Source organism: Fusarium phalaenopsidis (assembly GCF_050370095.1).
Source record: "Fusarium phalaenopsidis strain FUZ10S chromosome Unknown contig_32282, whole genome shotgun sequence".
NCBI lineage: Eukaryota > Fungi > Ascomycota > Sordariomycetes > Hypocreales > Nectriaceae > Fusarium > Fusarium phalaenopsidis.
In genome coordinates, this window is record NW_028145415.1 from 497,729 (window position 1) to 516,262 (window position 18,534).

The 18,534-nt window shown below is 52.1% G+C and overlaps 6 protein-coding genes and 1 non-coding gene across 7 annotated transcripts; 4 read left to right on the top strand and 3 right to left on the bottom strand.

Moving 5' to 3' along the window:
- Nucleotides 1-131: 131 nt before the first annotated feature.
- LRP88_01917 (uncharacterized protein) lies at nt 132-1,751 on the top strand (the record flags this gene model as incomplete). The annotated part of the gene is made up of 1 exon (XM_083238589.1): nt 132-1,751. The coding sequence occupies one exon, from the start codon at nt 132-134 to the stop codon at nt 1,749-1,751; it is 1,620 nt and encodes a 539-aa protein (XP_083105697.1).
- A 69-nt stretch (nt 1,752-1,820) lies between these two features.
- Nucleotides 1,821-2,873, bottom strand: LRP88_01918 (uncharacterized protein; the record flags this gene model as incomplete). Its single annotated transcript, XM_083238590.1, has 3 exons — nt 1,821-2,421; nt 2,500-2,717; nt 2,766-2,873. The coding sequence occupies 3 exons, from the start codon at nt 2,871-2,873 to the stop codon at nt 1,821-1,823; spliced, it is 927 nt and encodes a 308-aa protein (XP_083105698.1).
- A 1,740-nt stretch (nt 2,874-4,613) lies between these two features.
- Nucleotides 4,614-6,369, top strand: LRP88_01919 (uncharacterized protein; the record flags this gene model as incomplete). Its single annotated transcript, XM_083238591.1, has 4 exons — nt 4,614-4,715; nt 4,771-4,986; nt 5,058-6,020; nt 6,178-6,369. 4 exons carry the CDS (start codon nt 4,614-4,616, stop codon nt 6,367-6,369), a joined length of 1,473 nt encoding a protein of 490 aa, XP_083105699.1.
- A 1,013-nt stretch (nt 6,370-7,382) lies between these two features.
- Nucleotides 7,383-10,092, top strand: LRP88_01920 (uncharacterized protein; the record flags this gene model as incomplete). The annotated part of the gene is made up of 3 exons (XM_083238592.1): nt 7,383-7,517; nt 7,568-7,887; nt 7,944-10,092. 3 exons carry the CDS (start codon nt 7,383-7,385, stop codon nt 10,090-10,092), a joined length of 2,604 nt encoding a protein of 867 aa, XP_083105700.1.
- A 736-nt stretch (nt 10,093-10,828) lies between these two features.
- Nucleotides 10,829-11,254, bottom strand: LRP88_01921 (CVNH domain-containing protein; the record flags this gene model as incomplete). Its single annotated transcript, XM_083238593.1, has 3 exons — nt 10,829-10,836; nt 10,893-11,051; nt 11,104-11,254. 3 exons carry the CDS (start codon nt 11,252-11,254, stop codon nt 10,829-10,831), a joined length of 318 nt encoding a protein of 105 aa, XP_083105701.1.
- A 3,891-nt stretch (nt 11,255-15,145) lies between these two features.
- On the top strand, nt 15,146-15,249 carry LRP88_01922. Its single transcript has one exon. It is a non-coding gene; the product is annotated as a tRNA-Lys (tRNA).
- Nucleotides 15,250-16,063: 814 nt separating this feature from the next.
- LRP88_01923 (cytochrome P450) lies at nt 16,064-17,855 on the bottom strand (the record flags this gene model as incomplete). Its single annotated transcript, XM_083238594.1, has 4 exons — nt 16,064-17,058; nt 17,115-17,367; nt 17,418-17,590; nt 17,681-17,855. The coding sequence occupies 4 exons, from the start codon at nt 17,853-17,855 to the stop codon at nt 16,064-16,066; spliced, it is 1,596 nt and encodes a 531-aa protein (XP_083105702.1).
- Between the last annotated feature and the right edge of the window lie 679 nt (nt 17,856-18,534).

Genomic DNA, 18,534 nt, shown 5'->3' on the forward strand with positions numbered 1-18,534 from the left:
CCTGCTCGAATGATGGACAAACTACCATCGGGTCCTCCGAAGACGAGATGCAGCTCCAATACGCGAATCTACTCTAAATCCGGCTGCCGTACTTGCAAGTAAGAGTCTCCCACTGCAAGAACCAGCTAACTATGCCATCTGACCCTCCCTTCCACAGGATCCGACGGCTCAAATGCGACAATGGCCGGCCAGGCTGCCGGCGATGCCTCTCCACCGGCCGCGTGTGCGACGGCTACGGCGTCTGGGGAGAAGGGCCCGCCGTGACGCCCGGCAATCTCCAGCAGCGGACCCTGCATGATCTGTCGACTCGCTCTCGAGTCGGTCCGAGGAATGGCTTGGAGCGAGAGAGCTTTGACTGGTTTCGACATCGAGCGAGCGTTAAGCTGTGCGGTGTTTTCAGTTCAAGATTCTGGGACACGTTGGTCCTTCAGGCTAGTGTGACAGCTCCCGCAGTCCTTCATGCATTGCTGGCCTTGGGCTCTGCTCACAGATTGGAGGTCATGAGGTCATGCCCGCAGGAAGAGATCAACAGCGAATCCTGCGAACAACAAGAACGTTTCACCTTGGAACAGTACAACAAGGCCATTGCCTGTCTTCGGCCCCATTTTGCAAAGACTGACCGCGACGCCTCGTCGACTCGAATGGTTCTCATAACGTGTGCTATCTTTGTCTGCCTGGAGTTGCTTCAAGGGAGGTACATGGAGGGCCAAACTCACCTCGAGAACGGACTAAATCTCCTCAGCCAGCTTCAGGCCGACCTTCAGCCTGCGGGGACACAAGGCCTTATCGTGCTGGGCCACCCTCAAGAATCCATCAACGACAGCTACCTGACCGAGGCGTTCTCCCGCCTCTATGCCCAATCATCACTCTTTGGACGCGTCCCAGGTGGTTGTTGCAAGTCGAAGTCATACGCTATCGCTACTATCCTCGCGGACTCTACCATCCAGGCTCCACCTCCCCTTTTTGGCTCCATGAGCCAAGCAAGGCAGCATCTCGATGGGCTTTTCAACGCTATCCACTGTCTCACGGTACAGTGTCCACGCGAACGCATAGTCCGAGAGGCCCCGATCGAGATCCTTGATACACAAAGTCGCATCCTAACTGGTCTTCGACTTTGGCAGCGCGCTTACAAAGTCTCCCGGCTCAACCTTACGTCGCAGCTCAATGTCCGAGACGCACTGTCCTACCCACTTTTGACGGTCTATCACACCATGGCCGTCGTCATGACGACAACTTGCCTCGCCCCGCCGGATGAATCAATATTTGACTCTTTCGAGGAGTCCTTTGTCTCTGTGGTGTCGACTTGCGAGCACCTGTTGGAGGACGCGATTACCACCATCGTGGCAGACAAGGCGGAAGGATATTGTTCAGGAGGGTTCAGCTTCACAGCCGACATCGGACTGATACCGCCCTTGTACTACACCGCTCTCAAGTGTCGTGTCCCTTCTCTGAGGTGTCGGGCTATCACAATGCTCGAGACCGCCACGCACAAGGAAACCATATGGAATGGAGCGGTGGCGGCACGGATTGCGCGTGAAGTGGTCACGATAGAGGAAGAGGGGGCTAGCGTTAATGTTGACCGTGACCACATTCCTCCTGACACGCAGATGGCTGTTCTTGGTTCGTATCGAGTTCGCCAAGTCTCAATAGATCTCTCTGATCGTCTGGCAGAGAAGGCTATTTTGACATGTGAACGGAGACGAAGCGATGGGGGCTGGGAGTTGATGAGAAAGGTGATGCACCTGAGCTAATGGGATTGGTTCTGTAAGCTAGAAAAAGCTGAGTAAGGACAGCAGTGATCCTTACTCCCTTGGCTATGCCTATTCCTTGCCCTCCCAGGCCTCGGTCAGCAGCTCCTTCATCGTCATCAACTTAATGTCTGGAAAATCCTTCACAATAGAGGGCCCCTCCAAATTGAACAGGCCGGCCTCAAACATGAGTTCAAATGTCGCCAAGATGCCCTGCAGCTGCTCCTTGGGTAGGAAGCCATACATGGCTGCGTGGCTGGGCAGTTCCGAGACCTTGCCCTCCTTCAACGAATCCACTGGATCATACGTCACACTGAACTTGGTACCCTTGGCAGCCTCAGCGAGTGCAAGAAGTTGATTCCATGTCAATTTGTCGCCGACGAGGTACGTCTCGGGCTGCCACTTGGGCAGGGACAGCGACGCGGAGACAAACTTGGCGAGATCCACGGTGTAGGTGAATGCCACGGGGACATCGCCAGACCCGGGGATAGCCGCCGCGTTGTTAGCCATGTCAATGACAACTCTCAGGATGGTCATATGACTGGGAAGGTGGGGTGCGATATAGTAGTCAGCAAAATATCCAATGAGCCATGAGGTGTATTCGAGGCTCGTCTTCTCAAGGGCGGCAGTGACAGCCAGCTTCGCCTTTGCAATGGGAAAGCTGTCGGAGATCCTGCTCAAAGTGGCAGACATGGATTAGCGTCAAGTTCAATTACCTGCAGGACTAGGGGACCCTCACTCTTGGGTGTACTTGGCGCCCCAAATGCTCGGAACGAAGCGCTTTGTGCTCTTGGCCCGATCAGCAGCCGTAATGAGGTTCAGCTCCGGCTCCGCAACACCCATGGTGTTAAGAGTAGAGATGACGGTCTCAATATTGTTATCCTCAAGGACCTTGGTCAAGCCGTCAACATCGGCGTAGTTGACGGGCAGGATCTTCGCCCCAATCTGCTTCTCCTTTTCGGCATTGGCCTGCAAGATTGTCAGCCAATTGCCTACTGGGACGGCACCAAGATCTACCTCTCTGGCTAGGATGACGACTTGGAATTTCCCGTCGGCGATTATGGCCTCGACGATAGTGCGGCCTAGGTTGCCGGTTCCTCCGGCGACTGCGACGAGAGACGACATGATGTAGGCGATGCTTGGGGGCTTTCCAAAGGTGTTAGTGCAGTTTTAGGTAAAAGATGAGATGTAGACGCAATAAGAGATTGTCGGAAAGCTGCCATTGTTTATATATGCGAGGTTGCATGTAGAATTCCGCCTCAAGGACCAGCCTTCTATTACTTTCCCACGGCAGATCACGCAAGTCCGCAATCCCGCAAGAGCTGCAGCAGACAGCTACCAACTGATGGAGTCGGAGAGGGGGTATCTCAAAGTGCCGAAGAGGGCTCCGGGCCGCGCGGGTATTAAACTAGCATGATATTCAAGGCCGCTCTGAGTGAACTCAATCCAGGGGTTTGGGTTCCGTGAGCAGAGGCCGACTGGCTGTGTCGCGATTCTAGCCTTGTCATTGGACGGTAACAGACATTGATATCGAACCCCTGCCAGGCCAAGTCTTGATCTGAATCGCTTGCAGCCACCGACATTTCACAGGCATGGTGGACACCGCCGCCGAAATGCCCACGCCCCGCGCGGACAAGGCCCCGCGCGGGCTCGGTCCTCTGCGGAGAGACGCTGTTTGACAGTCAGTCCATCATAGCGCCATACTTGCAGGTCCTTAGTAAGTGAGAATGCTCTTCACAGCTTAATAAAAGCCCATTATTGCCAATAAATACATCACTGCACTCATTTGCCTGCCTGGTGGGTATCTGGGAGCACGACGCGACGTGTCTTAGCTCTATCGAATAGCGATCAACACCGAGCTGTGACCCTTTTTCTCTCCTTTATTTCTTGGTCTTCAATTTCATCCTTTCCTTCGACTCTGTTCTTTGTTTTTTTCAAGTCTTCTTTGCCCTTTACCTTGGGACCAAACCTCAAAGACCTTGCAACTCACCTTGGTCATCTACGGCGACCGCTTTTTGCCTCTCTGATGTGCCTAATCGAAATGTCTGGAACCGCTGATTAATCTGTTATTGGTCTTGTATATCCCAAGTTACCGAGTATTGCCGTTTTCGACGGTCACTGGATATCTCGAGGCACTTCTTGCCGTGCTGGCCGACGAGCCGCCGACGGGACCCCAACGTGGACCGCGATCTCTCCAAGTCCGGCCCCGGGCTTCCTCCCCCGCGAGATCCACCACCCCAAAGTGCTCCTACTCCTTCGAATGGGTAGCGATAATCTAGGGGTTTTCATGTTGGGTGAACTGCGTGAGGAATAAGGCGGGGGAGAGAAAAAGAGCGATGAACAAGGAAAAAGATGTCCGGTGGGGGAGTGGGATGAAATTTTGGGAATCGGGGCTACAAGATTCAGGATCCGCCTTTGGAGGAGCATATTCGGAGGAACCAACGTGGTGAAGGACGAGCTTGGTCAAGGGCTCGAAGAAGCGGTGGGTGGGCTTCTGAGCGACCCAACGGAAATAACACAGCCGTAAGATGAGGGATGAGCATCAGGGACTACAGGTTAAGGGTGCATGGACCCGATAGCACTAAGTTGGGGACGAGGATGCTATCTCGTAGGCGAAGGCAATGATAAGCGAGATGGAGGGGAGGCTAGAGCGGAACTCCAAGTTATCGACCATGCGAATTACCCAATGCGGTGATAACTCCAGTCCGGGGAAGGCTAGCTACTTGTGAGCAATAGATAAACTTGTGCCGCGTGCGGGGGTAGAGGGGGACGTCACATTGAGGGTCGACTATATAATGGATCTTGACTTGTTGATACGAAACACGAGACAACAACCGTAGTACTCCCTCCTCTAATATCGCCATCATGTCTTTTGTCTCCGTCTTGTCCAGGTTCCCTTCATGGGTGCCGCGAAAGTCATGGCAGGTCAACATCCTACTCATCTGCACCGCCATCAACACTGGCTCGGTACGTGTACCTCGAACATCACAGCCACTCTCTACTAATCAGACATTTCTTCTAGGTCTTGGGTTATGATGCCTCTATGATGAACGCTCTGAATATCCTGCCCGCGTACACGGGTTACTTCAATCTCACACCTACTACGACGGCTCTCAACTCGGGTATCATCTGGGTCGGCGCGGCGATCGGTAGTGCCAGCTTTGCCAGGGTCCCCGACTACATTGGAAGGAAGCCTTCGCTCTTCTACTCGGCCATTCTGGCCATCATTGGCGGGCAAGTTGAACTATCCGCGCGAGACACCATAGAAGTAGTTGACCGTCAATTAGTGCCCTCACAGCAGCTTCTCAGAACATTGCCATGTTCCTTGTTGCTAGGTTCATCCTTGGCGCTGGCATCGGTGGCACCTACATGGCAGTTCCAGTCTACATCTCCGAAGCCCTGCCTCTCAAGCACCGCACCCTTGGTCTAGGTCTCATTAACGACGTATACTATGTTGGTGGCCTGCTCTCAGCTGGAATCACGTACGGCACCTCGTTTCTGCAGAGTACGTGGGCCTGGAGACTTCCCGCGCTGTGCCAGATTGTCTTTACCGTCATTTCCATTATTGCACTTCCGTTCGCCCCTGAATCTCCCCGTTGGCTGGCGTACCAGGGCCGTAAGGATGAGGCGCTTGCCACTATTGCACAGGTCACCTCTGACGGTGACATTTCGGATCCGGCGGTACAGCTTCAGTTTGTTCAGATTTGCGAATCACTCGATTACGAGAAGGAGATGGAGACACCTTCGATCAAGGAGCTCTACATCAACAAGGGATACCGCAAGAGAATGCTGCTCGTATTTTCCGTCGCCATCTTCAGCATGATGACAGGCAGCAACATCTTCTCGTACTACCTCGGCACTGCGCTTACAAACGCCGGAATCACCGACTCAACCGCCCAGCTCCAGGTCAATGTTGTTCTCAACGCCTTCTGCTTGATCATATGCCTGTTCGGCACTTATATGGCTGATCGGATCGGAAGAAAGATGCTGGCCAGCATCTCGACAGCTCTGTGCACCGTCACCCTCTTCATTATCGGGGCTCTGACCAAGGAGTTCGGCGATTCGACCAACAAGAGCGCCATCTACGCCAACGTCGCCATGATGTTCCTGGCCCAGGGATTTTACAGCTTCGGATGGACTCCTATCCTGCAGATGTATCCTCCTGAGCTTCTCAGCTACCAGATTCGAAGCATCGGCATGTCATGGTGCATTACGTGGCAGAACATGACCATCTTGATCCCCATTTTTGCTTTCCCCATTGCAATGAACAATGTGAGTCGGCCAACGCGTAATGAGTGATGAGCTAACGCCTTTCTAGATCGGCTGGATCACCTACATGATGAATGGCGGGTGGAACCTATTTCAACTAGCAATCATAGTGAGTATTTTGTACCGCATCACCATATATAGATAGCTAACTAGAACAAAGGCCAAATACTGGGTCGAGACTCGAAATCTGTCCCTCGAAGAAGTCTCTCTTCTCTTCGATGGAGAGGTTCACTCCCAGGTCGCTGGTGTCAAGAAGATCATCGAAGGAGTTCCGTCCAAGTTGGACGCTGAGGCGGTTTTGGCCCAGGTCAAGCCCGACATCAAGCACAGCACTGAGCCAGTGGATGAGTAGATGATGCCCACGTGTGGAAACCGGAAATGCAGTTCCAGGATAGTCTCTAGCATTGTCAAGTCATGGACGGGCAACTCAATGCTCCGATAAGCTTCAGTGGGTAGTGTTAGTCTGGCAAGGGTTCAATATGGGTAGCTGAAAACAAGTGAACGGGCTCTAACCTGTTAACTTGCTCCGCTGAAAGACCCTTGCCTTGAACCTATAGATAAGTGAACGAGATATTGATACACCGAGTGGACATCTTCATAATGCATGAGGAGAAATCCCCACACTCCTGTAAAGCCAGATGGCAATTACTAGACAAAAATAGTCGTTTATTTAAAGTGGTCCTTTCGTACTCGCAGGATAAATATCAGGGAAATACGATAAGGGTCACATTAGTTCCAAGATGAAGAGTCACTCAAAACTCTAGCTTCTCTCGCTTCCAGCACCAATTCAGGAAGAAACTTGCAGTGGTTAATCGGGGTTATCTTAGTATCTCCGGATTGTGACCCTTGCAGTGCCAAACAAAAGGAATCTCTCCCGTACCCCGCATCTCTCTGTGATAAGAGGAGATGCTGGTAGTCTAGGGTCTGGCTAGTGTGCCATTATCTCAACATTTACGCCTCACACAGGGGTCACTGAGTCGTGCTTCTCCACCACAACGAACCAGACCAGTCCGAATCAGACAAGCTGCCCCGAGGATTTCACGAAGATGGCCCGAAGGCCCGTCTTTCCAATACTCAACGCCAATAGAAACCTTGACATCGCATCCCGTGATAACAACGACGGCTTGGAGCATCTGAGATAATACCACATCTGGACATGCAGTTTATCTCCATAACAGGGAATACAACACGCTGCCGCTGATTAATCTCGTGTGAGGGGTCACTCTTTGTATTATGTCTCGGATAAATATGACCAGGCAAACCGCTGGATGGAAAGTCATGATCAAGCAGAGAGCGCCACTAGGAAACACGGCAGCGTAACTCCTTGGCGAGACCGCACCTCAAGTGACGTCGCATTAACCAGCCATGGCCTCCCCTCGTACCGACGATGTTGAACAGCTTCTCCAGCTGCTTACCCTAGAGGAGAAGGTCTCCTTGCTGGCCGGAGCCGATACATGGCAGACCAACGAGATAAGCCGGCTCGGCATCGGTTCCCTCAAGGTTACCACCCCTGCCGAGATGTGCCTAGTGCATTAACTGACTGTGATAAGACAACCGATGGTCCCTCCGGGGCTAGAGGTCAGCTCGCGGTTGACGGTCCTACCGCTGCGTTCCTCCCTGGGCCGATCTGCCAAGCAGCAACATGGTCCAAGCAACAGCTTCGATCTGTCGGTCGTCTGCTCTGCGAGGAGGTCAGGACGAAGGCGGCACAGATTCTACTTGCGCCAACCATCTGTCTCTCGAGAAACCCCCTTGGCGGCCGCAACTTTGAGAGTTTCGGCGAGGACCCCTTTTTGACAGGGTCTTTGGCCACTGAATATGTGGCTGGAGTCCAGGAGACGGGTCAAGTGATGGCGACTGTAAAGCACTTGTAAGGAGTCATATTCAATTTTTCGATCTTTGCTAATACGACCTCTCCTCCCTCAGCGTTGCCAACGAGCAAGAATGGCAACGTTTCACCATCGATGCCAAGGTCAGCGAGAAGGCCTTGAGAGAGATGTACCTCAAGCCTTTCGAGATGGTGGTCCGATCAAACACCACGCCGGGCTGTCTAATGACATCTTACAATGTGGTTAATGGCGCCCACGCCGATATGAACCACCATCTGCTCCAGGAAGTCCTTCGCGGTGACTGGGGCTTCAAGGGTCTCGTCATGAGCGATTGGGGCGGCACCAACTCTACTGCCGAGAGCGTCATTGCTGGCCTCGATCTTGAGATGCCTGGGCCAACTAGCAAGAGAGGAGAATTGCTCCTCGAAGCTGTCAAGAAGACCGAGAACCCCGATGAGCTACTCAAGGCCATTGACTCCTCTGCTGGACAAATTCTGTCCATGTGCAAGAGAATGGGCCTCCTAGGGCTGTCTGAGGAGGAGGCTCTGCAGACTCGCAAGCAGCTGGAGCAGTCGTCAACAACACAGGGAGGCATAAAGCTTATGCGAACTGTTGCTGCTCAAGGAGCTGTCCTGTTGAAGAACGACAGTTCCACACTTCCTCTGAAGCCAGCTGATCTTTCAGGAAAGCAAGTCGCTTTCATCGGTCCCAATGCCTTGATTGGAACGCCAGGCGGCGGTGGATCGGCCACCATGAACCCGCAATACCTGAGTCAACCTATGACCTCTTTCAGGGCTGCAGTCGAGGCACAAGGGCTGCAAACTCGTGTCGTGTATACTCAGGGAGCATATTCCAAGAAGTGGCTGCCCCTCTTCAAGAAGGACCAGTGGAAATCCCGGTCGTCAGGAGATGACGGCAAGAACTTGGTCCGCGTTGACTTTTACACTACTCGCGACCTTTCGGGTCCCATCCTCGAGACGCAGCATCGCAACAGCTCCTGGGTCGACTTTATCGACTCTGCACCACTGCCTCTCCAAAAGGCCCACGTTCCACCATATTCCTTCCGTGTCACATCTACTGTACGTCCCCAGACCACCGGAAACCACCGGTTCGGTGTTGCGAGCGTGGGTGAAGCTCGCCTGTTTATTGATGGGGAGCTGGTCCTCGACAACTGCAACTGGACAGAAACTTCCGAGGTCTTCTATTCGTTTGGAAGCCGTGAGAAGATTAGCTCCAAGCACATGAACGCCGGGCAAACCTACGACCTTGTCGTCGAGGGCTGGACGAAGCCCGGTCTCTCTGAGGAGGGATCGCTGCATTTCTTTTCAGGACATCCTTCAGTCCGCATCGGATTCGAAGAGGAGCTCCCGAAAGACATGATCGATACTGCTGTCAAGACTGCCGATGAGAGCGACTACTCGGTCGTTATCCTTGGCATTGACGACGAGTGGGAGAGCGAGGGTTATGACCGACAGTTCATGCATCTCCCAGGCACCCAGAATGAGTTGGCAGAGGCGCTGTTGACAAGGTGCAAGCACCCCGAACGTCTGATCTTCATCAACCAGTCAGGATCCCCTGTTGAGCTGCCATGGGAAGACAAGTGCAGCACTCTGGTGCAGGCTTGGTATGGTGGCCAGGAAGCAGGTAATGGGCTGGCAGATCTGCTCTTGGGAGTCACCAACCCATCTGGTCGGATGCCTATCTCGTGGCCACGCAAGTACACTGATCTCCCGTATGCAGCAGACAAGGAGATGTGGCCTGGTGTCGATGGCAAGGTCATTTACAAGGAGGAGTGCCATCTTGGATATCGATACTACCTCCATAACAACGTGCGACCTCACTTCTGGTTTGGTTATGGACTGAGCTACACGCAGTTTGAGTCTTCAGTTCAGATTGAAGTCAAGAACCCAGATTCGTGGAGTTTCAACGCTACCGTCAGGAACGTCGGCAGTGCTGATGGCGAAGAAACAGTTCAATTGTATGCCTGGCCATCTGGGAAAGACACCGAGAGGCGACTGGTTGCTTTTGACAAGACTCCTGTGTTGAAGCCAGGCGAGGAGGCTTCTTTGAGGCTTAATGCGACAAAGCGAGAGCTAGCCTCCTGGGAGGGTGACGTTGATGGTCAGTGGGTGTTGCCGGAGGGGGTTTGGCAGTTTGCTGTTGCCAAGCATGCTGGTGATACCGATGTGAAGGCCATTGAAGTGCCGGTGCAGTCGGCGAGAACATGGAAGGCCTCTGAGTGGTAGGAGAGAGTGTGAACATCTGGGGCCACGTGAAAAGACAGAAGTATTAACAAAGGATAAACATTACACCGCTCACATATACCACCTGCAAGACAGAGAATGTGAAAATAGACATTTGCTGAACTAATTAGTTCGATGCATTCAAGTCTCTTGCACTAAAACCCGGAAAGGTGTCATATGCCGCCGATTGCATCATCTCAAGGGGCACCTTGCTGTTGTTCTGCAGAGTGAAGGGTCAGCGACAGGGGTGCTTGGGACTTGTCCCTTCAGCGATGGTTTTGTTATGATGTGTCGAGAAGTCCTTCTGTTATCATCCTGCCCAGGCTCGCATGATCTGGTAGGTGCCGGATGGTCGGGAACTGTTTTATTAGATAGAGCTTGGATGGGGAAGCCTTCGAGCTAAGGGGGTCTTCTGTGGGAAGAGCCTGAATACTCACTCGCCCAGTAATTCGGCGACAGCTTACGTGTACACTCAAATTCCCTTTATGGTGGGCTTGTCATCATCCGATTGGTACAGCTGGAGCTCCAGAGAACGGCGAGTTGATGACGCCAAATCAGGTGTAAACGAGGTAGGTGGACTAGGTTTCGGCACTGGTCGCAGCTTAGGCCTATGTCATGCTAATAGAAAAATGGATGTATGTAATCAAGGCTTGTTATGTTCAATTTCAATCTTCTATGGGTTTACTCATGTGCATCCCCGTCCAATGCGACAATGTGCCGCTTCCAAATGCATCAATGCTTACCCGACTGTATTGCCTCTAATTAGTTTCAAGTCTGTAGAGATGGAGAGCTGAATAGCATACCGTACTCAAATTCGCCGCAGTTGTTGGCGATGTATTCGGAAAGATTAATGTCAGAAGAGGTTTGCTCGCCATCCTCGTTGTTGATGGTGGCTCGGAGGACGGGAACCTCGTCATCACCCTCGAGGCCGAAGGAGATGTCCTCGGAGGACTCGGAGAAGTCTACCAGTGTCAGTGACCGCATGAGAGTCCAACAACATTGGTTATGGCCTACTCTCGCCACCCCAAGTGAGGGCGCCGTCGCTGACACCAATGACGGTGTCGAGGTCAAACTCGGCCTCAAGGTACTCCTCGCCGTTGGAGAGCTGAGCCTTTAGGATGTTTCCCTCGACTGTGATGTCGGTAGCGGACTCGTGGAAAGACATGGTGGTGAGTGATGGTGGGTCGAGGTAGGCAATTGAGGGGAGTTGAGCTGCGATGAACTTGCTGGATGAAGATGTTGGTTGAGTTTGATGAGGGAAACAAAGGAAGGAACCTAATCTCTTATATACTCTCAGATCTACTCAGGAGGCCTCATCATTCTGACTGCATATCCTGTTGTTGATCAACATTGTCCATTAGGTGGCTCCGCGGCAGCCAAGTCGCCAAGATGGCCTGGGCGCTGTCAACATAATGGCCTTGTCTCACAACAAGCACGAATAGCCTATTTCAGCCCTCCTCCTCCAAGCGCGACGAGTACGAGGAAACCCGCTGTGATGGACTTGGCACGGAGGGACAAGACGGTAAAGCGGCACTGCAGCACGGCAGCGAGGTCGAATGAGATGCCGCAGACCTGCATAGCCCCCAGTGTGCTCCAATGGGCAATAAGCCAAGCAGGACCGACAGTTGACAGCGTATCTTGCGCATAATCGGGGTCTTTGGTCTGACGCGCTGATTCTGCAACCCCCCGGAAGAAGTCGAGCCGAATTGCATGAGGATGACTAGGGGATAGGAGGCTGAAGAGGAGGAGCTGAAACGTCAACAAGGGGCGTATTCGACCCCTCGGGGACACGTGGGGAAATGCCAACGTAGGGCTGATGGAGTTGGACTTTGGTCAAGATAGCTCTCCTGCAAGTCTTCCAGAAGGTCAGATCGTGCTGTGTCGAAATATCGCAGAGGATGCCCCCTTTGGGTTCCGACCCATGTATATCGCAACCCCCCGCAAACCTCCAATGGGTATAATGTGCTCGGCGATTTCCTCCAGTGGCTGTATACTGCCGTTTCTATTGTTAAAGCGTCGGTCGCACACATCTCACGTCAGCTGCAGACGTATCAGAACATCTCCATTGTGCGATGATGCTATTTTCGCAACTTTCATGTTTGGGGCTTCTTATATTGGATACCAATGCGTAAAGCGCTGCGTCTATCCTTGGGGATGTCGTGACAAGTGAGTGCACATTGCATGCTCAATGCATGAGCCAAGGGGACTTGCTGTAGTATTTGCACAACCAAGATAGATGGGTGTATGCGGCATCTACCAAAGTCCTAACTAGACGAAGTCTGCATACTATCACGCTCTCTTTATGTCCTATGGCTCACGACAAGAGACGATAGCACCAATTACCTCGATCTAGCACTCTTCATATGGGCTAATATTAAATCTAGCCAATTCTTTCATCTGCGAGCTGGGAAGCTCCGCATCCTGATGCTGTTTGTGCAATGAATATACATGGGCAGTGATCTCCTCCCAAGGTTAATACTTACAGAGAGGGCGAGAATCGTGCCCCGAACAACGTCCTAGCTAAGTCTAGTTCCAACTTTGAAGGGAAGCGTCTGCACCAAGTGCCTACGGTCAACCTGAGTGAAGGCAGAAGATTCTCAATTTGCTGACCAGTGGGTGACAGTTAACGAGATATCCTGGAGCGCACAAGGAGCACTACGAGTTTACACAGATGATTCCTGTGTTTCCTTGGATTGTTTTTGGCTGGATAAAAAGTACAGGGTCAATAAGCAATAGGAAATGTCTCGAATCTAACTGATAATGACATCCTCCCACTCAGTCTCGCTATCGCTTGTGTGGGTATATTTCCTTGGCGCGGCTGCACCTGCTTCTGCAGCTTTTCTCCCTTCCAAGTCTCTTAAAAACTTGTCTACCTGGTTGAGATCATCTTCTTTGGTGGCCCCTCTAGCCCGCTGTTCCTCTTCCCTGTCCTTTCTAGCCCGCTTCTCCCGCTGGTTCTCCCTGTATGCCTCATCCAGCACCGATCTGTTGTGGCAACTGATACACAAGTGACTTGGGCGCTCAGGTTCATCAATAATGCCGGGGCATATAGGGCTGTTGTGTTCGGGAGAAGATGTTTGTGGGGGATATTCGCACGGAATCACATTGAAAGCGATAGGCGCGGCCTCTGTGCCGCAGACACGGCACATTTTGATCTCAATACGGCGGTGGCACATTGCTTTGGATGGTAACTGCTGCGCTCAATTTTAGCATTCTCCATTTTCAAAAGTAGTATACAGCCCTAGCCTTGACGTTTACGGTTATGAGATTGTGGTATGGGTGTGCTGACATCAACAGTTACGAGGAAGATAGAGGGATTTCAACACAAAACCGACGGTCAGCTGCCTCGATGGAAGGGCGTATTGTGACCATGAGCTCCCAATACTGGGCGCCATCACGTCTACGGCGGTGGCTCATTATGCATGATGAAGCCTGGCATGGTTTCCATTGAAACACCGTGGATCCCGAGCGGGCACAGCCGCATGCAAAAGTGCGGGTGCCTGAAATGCACCGAGAATGGTTAGCTAAGGCAGATCTGATAACCATAATTGAAGTTGTGGGTGTGAACAATCGATTCCGAGGCCAGTGGTGTTCAAATTGCATCCAAGTGCAATGTCAAACGTATTTTCAAGGTACAGGCGTCCTTCATGGTTGAGGGCAAGGATCCACAGTTTTGAAGGGGAGTCTCCAGCAAGATACCACACTCGAGAGTCAACCCCAGTTTCAGAGCCAATTGTACAAACCTCGTAGGAAACACTCCGTCGCATGTTAATGAAAGTCGGTGATAAGAATGCCAAGGGCCTAAAACTCCAGGAGTTTGATTACCTAAACAACTAAGCGAGGTCACTTGGCCCAGGCGACACTCGCCATTGGCCGCAGTACGCAACGTCGCATCATCCAGGCAATCCCCCTTCTATCCCTCAACTTGAAGACCGTTGTTTGTTCCTCTCGCAAACTTCTTCTTGTTCAATGAAATGAACGTTTTCAGGAGCTTTTTCAACATCCTCAAGGCCAAAAATCCCTCACAGCAGATGGCGAAGATGGCGCAGACGGTCAGGGCCTCTATCAATCCTTCTCAGGACTTCCTTCAGCGGTGCAATCCGTTCAAGGACTTGCCGGATGATCCCGACACTGTGAACACGTTTCGCGAAGTGTCCTACATCAAGGCCAAGTTGCGGAACTATCTGGTGCCCACCTCGTTGCCCGGAGATGACTACGCACTGTGCTCCAAATTGTTGCGCAGCCTTGAGACGCGTCGCGACTTGACGTGGCTGGTGCTAGATGAGACTGGCGTGCGGGACACAATCCAGGCGATAGGTCGACGAGGAAACCCGCGGGAACCTATCCCAGAGGAACCCTTTGACCTGACCCAGCGGGCGAAGGCATTGGCCGCGCACTGGACGGCGCTGGCAAAGTTACCCGAGCATCCAAGGAAGTGGGAGGCGGGATTTTCCACTCAACATCAGCCTCCTTTGATAAATGAGGAATTCCAACTCGAATTGGATTCTGAGCAAACAGCCAATCTTGAAAAAGAATACACGGAATGGCGCACCAGAAGGGACGAAAAGGCCGCCTGCTTGAAATACAACCCACCTCACCCAACGGGCTACGTCCAGGCGACGCGCGATCAAGTCCCCGTCGATGAGACATGGGAGCTATTGCCCTGGGTGATCTTCGAAGGAGCGGCTTCGCCAAACGATGGAAGCAGAAGATGGCTTCCCATCTACACATCGTTAGTTTCGCAGAATATCCCGCTTGGTTGGAGGGCCCCAGATGCGCCGCCACCCAGGCAGAGGACGCAGGAGGAGAAGGACCAGTGGGAGAGGGAATATCGGGAAGGTACTGAAAGACGTAACAGGCAATATGACTTTCAGAAGCAGTTGCGGAAGGCGAATGAAGGGAACAGAGACCATAGATAGCAAGCAGCTTGCCTCAGATAGGACTCAAAGGGAAACCTCTCAACTCAACCTTGGGACGAGTGGACAAACAAACCTTCAAGATCTCCCTGTCGGCACAATCTGCCAACACACCACGGGCTTGATGCCCGGGCGAAGACGCCCGGTTAGCTCAATCGGTAGAGCGTGAGACTCTTATCTTGCGCCTACAAGCGAAGACGAGTACGCGATCTCAAGGTTGCGGGTTCGACCCCCGCATCGGGCTTTTCCTATAATTCGATTGAAACCTTTTTTGCTCCGTTCTGCAACAGACATCTTTTTTTTTGTTTTTCGTTCTCTCTGCTTCTATTATTAGCAGTATATGTAGAGCGTTGATTTTTGTACTACGTGTCGTTGCGATTTATAGCTCTTTTGTCTTTCTTCCCGTTGCTTATGACGACAGGCTTATGGTTGCTTCGGCTGGGCAAGGAAGGAATGCGGTTTCATTGACCGGTTGCATTTTCACATCTATTCTACCTTGAAAATTCAGTCTAAAGTCTTTTCTGAAAATTAGCCTATTATCATAAAGCAACCTAGTTCTCTGCAGTGGCGTTTATCCCTCGCAAAAGGCTGACTTATTGAGATTCGACGAATTATAGGGTAGGGCAAGTTGCCCATCCCGTACTTGGGGGCCCAAAAATGGAGACAAGCCCTCGCTTGGCTTCGACTCCATTCAGGGGAAGAAACGGTTGGTGGCGCTGATCTCGACATGGGTATCTCGGCATTGTCTGTGCGACTGAAATGTCTCCATAACCTTAACAACATGAACCAGCTGGAAGCACCCGGATACGACGGCCCACAAGGAGTGTGACTTACGCTGCCAGATCCTCATCAATCGTGAACTAGCTCGGCTGCGACGTAATATGGACAAGACTCAGTGCTGCAGATATCAGACCGTAAACATTCTTGGACCTGGCCGCGCAGAACGCTCTGAAAGGATTCATTTACTTAGGTATATCTCGATATCGAACATTTAAAACAAAATGAGCTCGCTTGTCGCGGTCAAGAATCACATATCCTACAAATGAACCTCAAACTCCCTAAAGCACCCGCTTCTTGAGCTTCACCTCCAGTCCCTCTTGCCTGGGGAACCAACTATTAATCACCTTCCACTCCTTGTTCGGGTCTGCGAGCTCAATCTCGAATAATGTGATGAGCGTCGCGAGGACTTTGTATGTCTGGAAAAGACCCATGTTCTTGCCGATGCAGATGCGGCTGCCGCCTCCAAATGAGAGATCGGTCTGGTTCATCAGGAGGAGCCTCTTTTGGAACTGCTCCTCGGTCTCGCCGTTTGCCTCGTCGCGGAGCCAGCGCTCGGGGCGGAAGATGATGGCGTCTTCGCCGTAGACCGACTTGTTTCGGGCGAGAATGTAGGGGTTCATGCCTACGATGGTGCCTTCGGGGAGATAGTCACCGTTGGGGAGCACGAAGCCCTCACGAGGCACGTAGCGCTCCATTGTCATTGAGACACCAGGGAGCATACGAAGAGCCTCACGGATGACAGCGTCAACGTATGGTAGAGCCTTGACCTCCTTGTAGCTGGGTGGTGTTCGGCCGTGGAATCCTGCCGCCAGAACCTCATCTGTGAGACGGTTCCAGACATCGGGGTTCTTGAGCGAAAAGTACAACGAGCTGCGAATAGTAATGGCAGTCGTGTCAGCGCCAGCAATCATGTTGACCATAAGCCACGACACAATCTGCGGATCGTTCACATTCTCGGGATCCGCATTCTTGGCCTCGATGAACTTGTCCAAGAAATCCGGTTTCGCGGGATCATGGTAGTCCTTATCGTTGCCTTGGTATCGATCCACCAGGTGCTTGATCGAGATGCCCGTTATGGTGTTGAAACCAGGGGGTCCGATGTGGCAGATGGGGTTCTTGTCAAAGACGCGGTCAAGGAAGGGCATTGTTCCCACGACGGTGAAGTAGTCCATGGCCTTGTCAGCATTGGACAAGGTTCCGTCAAAGTCGTATCCCTTTTCGAGGTAGCCGATGGGCTGGGAGAAAGTCACAGCTCCAACGACATCCCAGGTATCTGGTGAGGCGGTTAATAACTGCAAGAGTGGTACATGGTAGATCAATTGCACTTACAGAATAGGGTCCACTGTCCGATGTCGCAGACCTTGCCGGCCTTGTCGCCGTCAATGTACCGCTTCTCGAGCTCATTGCAGAACTGGTCAATGACCTTGTCCATGTGCGGCTCCACAGCGGTGATGCCGGCACTTGAGTAGTGCTTAGCGATGGGCTGTCTCTCCTTCCTGTGCTTGACAGGGTCGGTTTGACTAAAGAGGTTGAGGACGATTTGTCCATTCACAAGAGCACTGCTGCCATGGTAGAAGGGAGTCTGGGTGTGGTGTTAGTCGAGGTATTGTGTGGGGGACATTGTCATCTTGCCTTCAGCCAGTCGCCCTTGATGCTAAACATGGTCTTGATGAGCTCAGGGATATCAACATCGATAATGCTCGGTGTAATTCGGACAATAGGTCCATATTGCCGGTGTAGCTTATCCAGCACAAGGTGAGAGTCACCCGTCCATGCTTGGTACAGATACCACAGCCTTGTGAATTCTTGACTATTGTTAGTTGCTTCTCTGAGACACGGCGATCGCCCCGGAGATGTAGAATCCGAGAAAAGCAAAGATGGTTTGTGTCACTTACTGGCCAGGAACGGTCCGGGGTACTTCTTCAACGGTGACGAAAAGTACGAACCAATGGTCCACAGTGAAATTGTGCTAACTGGGACGATGAGGTATAAAAAGAGGGACGAATTGCTGCGAAGAATGCCCTCTGCAGACTCCAATATGGAGGTGTCAAGATATGAGGTGTGATTCATCGTGGTGACACTTGCGGCTGCGACTTTGGGGAAAGAGATGCAGAGAGTGCTTTTTGCATGGGGACTCGGAGCCCAGATATGTCGCTAATTAAATTTCATTTATCGTACAGACCAGGGATCTTGCGAGTACCGGTTTCAAGGAGCCGACGGCGGCCTCGACCAACGACTCGAGCAAGATAAATCGTACGAGTCATTTTTCCCTGTTGGATTCGTTGTTTGCCTGCAGGAACTATGTCACAGTGAGGCTTTCATTCTGCCGCGTCGTCGTTGTTTGCTTGTGGGGATTGTGGCAAGGATCTTCATCCCCCCAGTCGAGAACCAGCCAACTCGAGTCAAGCTATTTGACATTCTCCGGCCGGGGAACTGACTCTCTAGTCCCGTTAGCATGGATATATTGCACTAGTTTCCCGCCATACCCGCAAGTGCCCGACCCGCCGTTTCAACGAACTGTTCTAAACAGAGCCTAGCGGGACTATTCAAGAATGGCGATGGCAAACAATGACTGCCAAAACAGCCATGTAACCCTTCCAGGACGCGTATTTCTTTTGTGAAGACGACGGGTTGAAAGCTAGGGACTTGGGGTCCAGGGATGTGCCCCTCGGTTGTAACCCGTCCCTTGACGATCAGCAAACCTTCGAAGATTACCCGTGCCGTTTCATTTGAGCAAATGCCGCATCCA